The following is an 8,914-nucleotide window of genomic DNA, read 5'->3' as shown; positions in this document are numbered from 1 at the left end:
TGTTTTATCTCTTGAATGCATCATCGTTTTCCTTTAGAAATCAAGCCAAACCTCTCCATCTCTTCACGGTCGGTACGGTAGAATTCTAATTCTTGGAAGTGGGATATTGGTATTTTAAGTTTCCCTTGAGAATTATGAGATAGGCTCGGAAACTGACTCAAGCAGGGATCATTATTGCGAAGTTATTGCTCAAAGGCCTGCTTTTTAAACGCTGTTATCTTAGAGATATTTGCCAGACACAGTGGTACCATCCACACAATTTGCTAAGAGTTTCAGACTGTTCAGAGCAACTTTCATTGCTATAGGAAGAACAAAATGAAAAATATTTCTTTTGTTTTATAGAAAGATAGTAGTGTGTTATTCCACCTAAAACACATTAGAAGAAAACATCTATACATTCCTTCAACAGATGTTATCATTCTATATAGATATAATTTCAACTGAAATGTCATAAACATATATATCGAGCACGCAGATAAAAGAATACTCAGAAAAACTTGCATTCTGCATCAAATTTCTACAAAATGCTCCATTTAGATCTAAAATAAATTATGAATTACTAAGGAATAATCAATAATTTTTAATTTAGACAGTTCAGCTTTTGACGCTTAAGGGAAATATTTATGATTTTGGTCGTTATCATAATTTTGTTGTAAATTTTAAGACACCCGTCTTTGTTGAGCTTGTAAATTAGGGAAAAATAGAGCTGACCACATCTCTTTTTTCACACATTTTATTTTAGTGTATACAATAACATATTAAAACAACACTCAAATCAACGAAAAGAGATCTGAAAATGTTCAACAATATGAGTAACCACATCAAAGTGACAATTAGTGAGCTCTTCACGTACTTCGAAAAGCCATCATCTTGCCATGGGTCCGATAAGATCGAGTTCTGCCGTACCCAGTCGTAGTACACTTGTACTTGACGATGTATCGCAAGCTATTTTGACTGTCATCAAACGTTATGTATTCGCGATTCTCACTCGCAAAGCCTTTAACATGAGACTGCCGAATGATTTCGCCCAAAGGCAGTTCCAAGCCAGACTGAAGAAACATCGTCTGCTCCGGATTGGGCACCGAGTACCCTTCCACGAGAATGGAGTCGCAATGTTTCCGAAGGTTCCCGCAAGCTGGCTGATTATAGTTAAAGCGATACTGCTTGCCCAGAGCCACGTCACACAAGAGCATATACTTGTTGGTCTCCCGGCGGGCCGAACCGGGGTTCATGAATCGGTTATCATTCGTGTAAGCATCGCTCTTCGAAAACACATCGGCGGTGTAAATCCCATCGCCAAACGCCCGGCCATTGATCATGGCCGTGGGGGCATTGACCATGAGACCGTGAGTGAAAATGCTGAACAAATTGGCTCGTTTGCTGCCATGAAACAGGAGCCGTCTGTTCCAATCGTGTTTGGGCTTGATGGTCTGGCCAAACTTGGAAAAGTCCTCGTCGCGCTTGATCTTGAAAATGCCGTCAATTTCACAGTTGTCCGCATTGGGCGAATTCCCAATGTACCGAAGAATGCACGTGGCTTCATCCGTATTGGGATTTAACGGTGAGATGACGCAACCCAGGGATCGATAGATGTAATCCAGGGGGTTGATCTCTTTCCGTCGGAATTGAGCACCCAGCAATAACCGCTCGGCTGCCTCCAAATCCAATGTGAGGTTAACCCGGTTCAATTCCGAGGTCAACAAATTGTCGTTGTCGATGGGCAGGACTTTGGTGAATTCGAAGCCCTTTTTCGGCATCAGATAGAAGTACTCCGAGCTAATTTTGCTGATCTCGTCCACACAATCGAAGAGGCGTTCTTGTAGTGCTTCAGATGAGTTGGTGGATCGCTTGCCTTCAATACTCACTTTATCTGCAATGAGGTCACGTAATTGCTCCAAGATACCCTTGGCTTTTTCCACTTGGTCTCGCCTGATGCTTCCAAATGGAAGAGACTCCGGGTCGTTGCCAATTTGCTTGTTGGCCTCGACGTACATGGACACATTGGCGATATCTTCAATCATGGATTGAACCACGGGGGGTAACTGCGAGGGGATCTTGGACCCAAGGTCAAATTCGAGAGCAGATTTCTTGACCGTCTTCAACTTCTCGACATCGACTAATCGGTATTTTCTGGGCTTCTGTTGGAACTCGCTCACATCTTTCCACTCATTTCCAGTTTTCGCCTTGAAGGTCTTCTCGAACTCTTCAACGGCTTTGTCAGCGGTGCCAAAGGGGGTGTTTTGGTACTGACCCCCTCGATAATCTCCAATTCGTCCCCAATTCGTGAAGAGAACCCACAAGTCCTTGTACTTGTCTTTCCAGATCTGAAATGACAAGAACGCTCAGGGCGGATCCCAAAAGTATTTCCACAAATAGATAGACCTTACCTGCATGCGATAAAAGTTGTATAGTCCAAATAGATAGACCTTACCTGCATGCGATAAAAGTTGTATAGTCCCCAAGCTCCAAAGCTGACATCAATCTTGGTCATAAGGATGGCGTATCCATCATGAATGCTCCCATTTTGGATTGTCAGTCCTTGAGGTCGGGAGACACCTTCAACATGACCGTGATTGTCATCATTCGGGTCGCCCTCCATATCAGATTCGACCTCAGAGTCGCTCTCATCTTCACTTGACATACGATCTTCGTCGTCATCTTCATCAGTTGTTTTGGCTCGTTTCGAGCGTTTTGGTGTGCTTTGCTTCCGCAAAATGGACAGCATGGCTTGCGAATCTTCATTGAGGTCGAATGAAAAATCGGAGGACCATTGGACACAATCTTCTACCTGAGGAGGTTCAAATGACTTCAAATCTTTGGTTGAGTGATAATTGACTTTCTTCTTCAACGCTTCCAATATTCTCCGATTGCCGCGTTTTTCGGCTTCCCTCATGAATTCATGATCTATGGTAGGTGGAACAGATCGCTTTGTAATCTTGGATGCCTGAAATAGGACGTCAAGCATTTCGGCGTTATCAAAAGTAACGGGGAACGAGCTGTCGTGATCCACAGCTAGGAGGTGGTGGAACACGGTACGATCGTTCTTGTCAATTGCTGTCAAATCCAGTTCAAACGGAATCAGCTTCTTGCGCAGAGCTGGATTGTCATAATGTCGAGTCTCGCCTTGTGCCAATAATTGAATCAACATGTCCACATTATTGGTTTTGACAGCATGCATCAAGGGTGTCATGCCGGTGGAATCTGTTAAGCTGACATCAGCTTTGGCCTCCTGGAGAAGAAGTTTGACCAAGTCCTTGTCGTTCATGATGATTGCCGCAATCAAGGGAGTGGTCTCTTCAGTCTCAACCGGAACATCACCATCTTCAAAGTGTGCCATGTTCTTGACGCTCGCTTTGAATCCTCTCGATACGTGACACAACGGCTTTAGCTTGGTGGTAAGATTAGCATTGGCACCATGCCTCAAATACATCCGTAAGAGTTCACATGTGTCCATGGTTTGCCGGGTATGATTCCACAACAAGGCGCCAATGGGTGTGATTCCAAACTTGTTTTTCAAGTTCATCATGGGCTTGACTTCGGATGGATGTTGGTTCATTAGAACACTGAGAATTGAACGATTGCCGTTTAATCCCAGATAATGCAAGGCGTTCGATCCCTGGTGGTCCAATTCTAATGGATTGATCTGTGCGTCCAAAAGCATTTCAAAGACATCTTCCTGGATTTCCTTGGAGGACGTATGTTTGCACTCGAGTGCCATGCAGTGGATCAGATTCCGACCCTTGGCATTCTTTTCACGAATCTTCTCCACGGACACCTGTTTACTAATGAGAGTCTTGGCAAATTGAATCTTTTGCAGAAACAAAGCGACCTCAATGGCTCTGGCATAAGACATACCAAATTTTTCCAGTTGTTCCAAAGCCATGTAAGTGATTCCCAGCCAACTGTTTTGAATGAGCCCCTCAAAGAGCGTGAAGGTGTCGCGTTCCTTCTTTTCAGTGGCATTGAACCGAAAGCTGTATTCAGCCCGGGCTTTATCCATCTCATCATTGTTCCCATGGTTGGAAACCCGAGCAGTTTTCAATTTGTGGACATTGACGTGGATGTTCGCTCCCTTTTGAAGTAGGATGAGAGCGCAGCCCTCATGTTGTCCCAAAACAGCATAGGCCAGGGGCGTGTTGCCCAGTAGATCAACTCGATTCACATCCGCACCCTTAGAGATCAACAAAAGGCAACACACCGTGGCGCCTCGATAAGCGGCGTAATGAAGGGCTGTCGAGCCGTATTCGTCGGCTTCATCCACATTCTGGTCTGCCATGGCCTCGACAATCATGCTGCATACCTCAATGGGATCCGTGCGCGAGTGATTGGCATGTGCACCAATCTTGACGAAGGCGTAATGGAGCGGATATCGCTCTCGAATATCTTTGGTCATCACGTCCACGTTTGACCTTAGAAGAGTCAATTCCAAATCCAATGCTTGATCCGCGCTGTCTGACGAGCTGTTGATGGCCAGGTGAAGGGCGTTTCGAAGGTTGGTTCTATGCTGATAGGTCACATCTACACCTGCTGCAATCAAAGCCTTGAGAATTCCCAATTTATCTTTATTCCTCCGATCCGACATGCAATTGCTGACGGCCAGGAAGAAAAGGCTCTCTCGGTGCTCCTCTCCATCCTTTTCGGTGACGTAAGTTTAAGTCAGATGAACGTCGACACCAACGTCAATGAGAAATTTGACCATGGGCAAATCCCCTTGCTTGGTGGCGTCGAGTATTGGGCAGTATTTCAAGAAGACGCTCTCAATTTTACTCACTTGATGCTTGATGTTGGACACATAGGCATGGTCAATATCGCAATGAAATTCTTCCAAGAGTTTGGCCACCGCCAATCGACCCTCTTGGACAACTACATTGAACGGAGTTCGACCCTGTTCGTCCAAGATGTCCAGGTTGGCCTTGACTTGCTTCTCCATTGCTCGGAAAGCCAGGAATTGGTCTTCGGGTGGTTCTGACCGTGCCAAGGCCAGATTCACCAAAGCCGATTTCATACAAGGCTTTTCTTTTTCTACGCCGTTCACCACCACTTTGACCGGGACGTTGATTTCGATCTCAGGCTTGAGTTGGTTCATAAACTCGAAGATTAATTGCCTGAATTGCTTCAAGTATTCTCTCTGGCCTACCAATGTTCCAGACTCGTCGGCCTTCAAATCAGAAGAGAAAGAGGAAAAGAACGGACCATCCACTTTTGTCGAAAATGGGACTCCGTACGAGTGGCACAATGCCAAGAAGGGAACATCTTGATTCACCATTTCTGCCAGACTAGGAGACACTTCAATTTTATGAAGCACTTCGCATGTTTCGGCGAAGATTTTAACCCATTCTTGTATGTAGGGTAAGGACACATTTTGAACCAGAACACTCAACCACGAGGGTTGGTTTTTCTTCAGCTCTATCTTTGGGTTGGACGATCCACTGGACCTCATCATTGTTTCGAGCAGTGTAGAAATGATTTCAAAGTATCTTCGGCCCAACAAGTTCCTGGGAACTTCTAAAGCATACATAATGGGCAAAAACCCACGTTCGTCTTGATGGAACAAGTTCACTTTGGCTTTCGTGAAAAATAGAACGGCTTGTTTGTGAATGGCAGTGCGTTCTTTCCACAACTTTTCAAACTTCTTCACATCTTTGACCTCGTCCATGTTACTATGGTTGGGTCTGGGGTTGTATTTGCATAAGAAATGAAGTGCACCTAGACCATCGTTATCGACGGCATGTGGATCGGCTCCCAGACGATCCACCATGTCCCTGATTTCGTTGAAGAGACTCTGGGTCAGCGGTTGGTCCACATTCAAAGTACTTAGAATGCTCAGGAGAACGGTGCGGCCTTTGTCATCTTTGAAGTTGATGTCAACTCCAGGCATGGCCAATAGAGGCTTGGCTATGCCTTTGTGGCCTTTCAACAAGGCCACTGCGGTGGGGGTGAGCTTCCACTCGTTGCATGCATTCAGCTCTGCCCCAGCGTCGATAAGTATTTTCGTGCAAAAGTGCCATCCATAGGCACACGCATAGTGCATATTCGAGTTGCCAGAGGTATCCGTTCGGTTGGGATCCGCACCCAAAGACAAAAGAAAGGACGCAATGTCAGCGGCACCGTTCATTACCGCATGAGTCAGGGCAGTCCGTTTGTAACGATCAGGCTTCTCGATCTTGGCCACTGGAGCCAAGAGGCGCACGATCGCCAGATGTCCCAAGCCAGCTGCTTGCATCATGGGCGTGATCTTGTCATGGTTGGCATTCAGCTGTCGGTCGACATTGACCCCGTTCTTCACTAGGACTTGCACCACATCCGCGTGGCCTTCATTGATGGCAAAATTGATCGCACTCCAAGATTGTCGGGTGGGCCTGTCCATTCCAGCCACTCCCATTTTTTTCACGATGGGGTTGATGGCGTTCAGATCTTGCTTGGTCTTTTTCAAGGAGTCGATGATGTATTGGACCATAAGAGGCCGGCCCAACTGGCACGCTCTCATCAAGGGCGTCATGCCCCGCTTGTCCACGTCCTCCAGATTGGCGCCGTGTTCCACTAAGAACTTGATGGGTTCCATCCCTTGACATGCCACGGCATAATGAATGAGTTTGCGGTTGTCCTCGTCCATGACATTTACGTCCGGGCACACGGCAAACAGTTGCTTGAGAGCGCTGATGTTGGGATTAACCACGGCACAGTGAAGCGGCGTGAGGCCATGGGGCCCCTTCTTACGAGCGCTCACCTCGCGAATTGGCCATTTCCATTGCCTGTTATCTCGGACCAAAGCCTCGTGGTGATAATGGTTATACATGCTGCCCATTACATTGGCTTTAACGTCCCTCTCGATGGCCCAAGCAGCCACATCCACAAATCCCCTCGAGATGGCGCGATAGCTGTGCCAGGCCACGTTGTTTCGCGTTAGAATATTCATTGCAATGAGTTCATTGACCATTTTCTGGGATAAGCCCATTTTCATGGCCAAAGAGCTCATGTTATCCGAGTCCATGCCATAGGGGTTGAAAACGTCCTTAGTGAGAGCGTTGTTTCCCTCCCGTCCACCCCGACTCATTTTGAGGGCGCGAATCTTGCGAATACCCAGAGATCGATAATTGTAAACTCCTGTTCCAACTTGCTCCATCATGCAGGGTTGTCTCTCAACTCGAGGCTTACTGTGTTCCTTCTTTTCCGCTTGGATTAGCAATTTGACTGCACATATGTCATTCATCTTCAAAGCGTAAGTGAGGGCAGTGGCATCGTTCTGAAGGGAGCGTTTCATTCTCAAGCTGTGAATGTGCTCTGTATCCTCGACGCATTTCTTTAACAGAGTGTGATCTCGAAGCAGAATGGCTCGGATGACTAGTTTACTGTGAGCTGAACTCGACACAAATGGAACCTCCTCACGGCTCTCGAAGAGGGGATCCTTGTCCCATGCCTTCACGTTGGGATTCGGTTTCAATTTCCAATTGGGAGGTCGAGGAACTTTCACCTTCGGCTGCTTCTTTGCCGTTGAAACTTTTCCTAATTTCTTCGCCTTTCCGCTCGGTTTGCCGGAATTCTCTGGAACAAATCAGGAAGGCACACATTTCAGAACGGAAAGATATAAAGCCCCAACTATTTAGTAAAGGCCCATTGGTGCTAATATTTTCGGATTGAATTGGTCCTCTGAGATAGGGCGAGGACAAAAGGGAAAAAATGCATCGCTTTAATATATATTCACTTTTCAAAGTAACATTTTTGAAAGCCAATTAATACGGGCGTGCTTTCCTCAAAATAAGGCCACAATCGGAGTGGTGTTTCAAAGAAAATTATATTAACTTCTTGGGGCCTGATGATGACATGAGTTATCAAAAGCAAGCTTAAGAGGGAAGAGAGGGACTCACTCTTGGCTGCCGTCTTAGTCAGGCTCGGTGGTGTTTTCTTCTGCTTCGACTGAGCGCCTTTTTGAATGGGAAGTTTGCCTGCTTTTCGTTTTCGAGGCCGTCCCAAAATCGTACGGCTCTCCTCATCCTCACCCACGCCGGAATCGCTCTCATCACTCTCATCGTTGGCCCCTTCGTTGGTGTCGGGCGGATTCAAGGCCTCAGCCAAGGCATCCTCAGCCTTTTGCTTTGTCCTAGGCTTGATGATGTAGACACCTTTACCAATTGGGGCGAATCTCACCCGAAGGATCACGGAATCTTTGGGACAACTGAATGGCTTCTTAGCCAGTTGGTACTGATTCTGACACGTGTCATGCTCTTCTAACCAAAGCAAGTCAAAGTTCTCGGTTTCTTCATACACATGTTGAGTGGCTCGACCAAACCAAAGTTCATCTCCTTGGCCCAATACGGCCAGAAAACTTCCTCTGGGATGACAAATGGCACCATTTTTAGACCCCACCATTTCGAAGCCTCCTCACCACACCTCTAGAAGAGATAACCAGGAGACACTTGAGACACTTTCCGTCAATCTAGAGCCACAATAACTATTGGGTAGGTGCCACGTAGTAAAGTAGAAAGTAAGAGGTATAACAAGAGTTGGCTTCATTCAATGACGGGCTTATCTTCCGTTCGGATTGTAATCAATACCGAGCATAAACTGTACTGTTTGGCTGAACTAGCCTCCATCGAGGTCAGCACTATGCAACGTAGACGTTCGGAATGCCTCATTTGGTCGTCATGGGGATGTTCTCAACACCATGTGGATCAAAGAATAGCCATCTGCCTTTTTTTTAACTCTCTCTTCGCGCTAAAATTAACCCATGGTGTAATAATAATCAATGTTTGGCAATTTGACTTTCCCTGATTGTTTCGTATTCAAGGTGTGCCAAAGAGACACTACTTTCCGCTTGTACACACTGGCAGCTGATCAGAGTCAAAGTGTACTTATCAAGTACTCACCTGAGGGCATACGTAGGATGAAGTAATTGGCAACACGTTCAACTTTGTAT

At 46.2% G+C, this 8,914-nt stretch overlaps 1 protein-coding gene across 1 annotated transcript; it reads right to left on the bottom strand.

The window, feature by feature from the left end:
* Positions 1-717: 717 nt before the first annotated feature.
* LOC131877812 (poly [ADP-ribose] polymerase tankyrase-like) lies at positions 718-8,587 on the bottom strand. The gene is given in 3 exon segments (XM_059223612.1): positions 718-2,324; positions 2,432-7,542; positions 7,866-8,587. Coding segments are annotated over 3 exon segments (7,092 nt in total). The 5' UTR covers positions 8,368-8,587; the 3' UTR covers positions 718-845.
* Positions 8,588-8,914: the final 327 nt, after the last annotated feature.

Source organism: Tigriopus californicus, chromosome 3, assembly GCF_007210705.1.
Source record: "Tigriopus californicus strain San Diego chromosome 3, Tcal_SD_v2.1, whole genome shotgun sequence".
Taxonomy (NCBI): domain Eukaryota; kingdom Metazoa; phylum Arthropoda; class Copepoda; order Harpacticoida; family Harpacticidae; genus Tigriopus; species Tigriopus californicus.
Note: the sequence above shows the minus strand (reverse complement) of the source record. Positions and strands in the feature narration are given on the sequence as shown.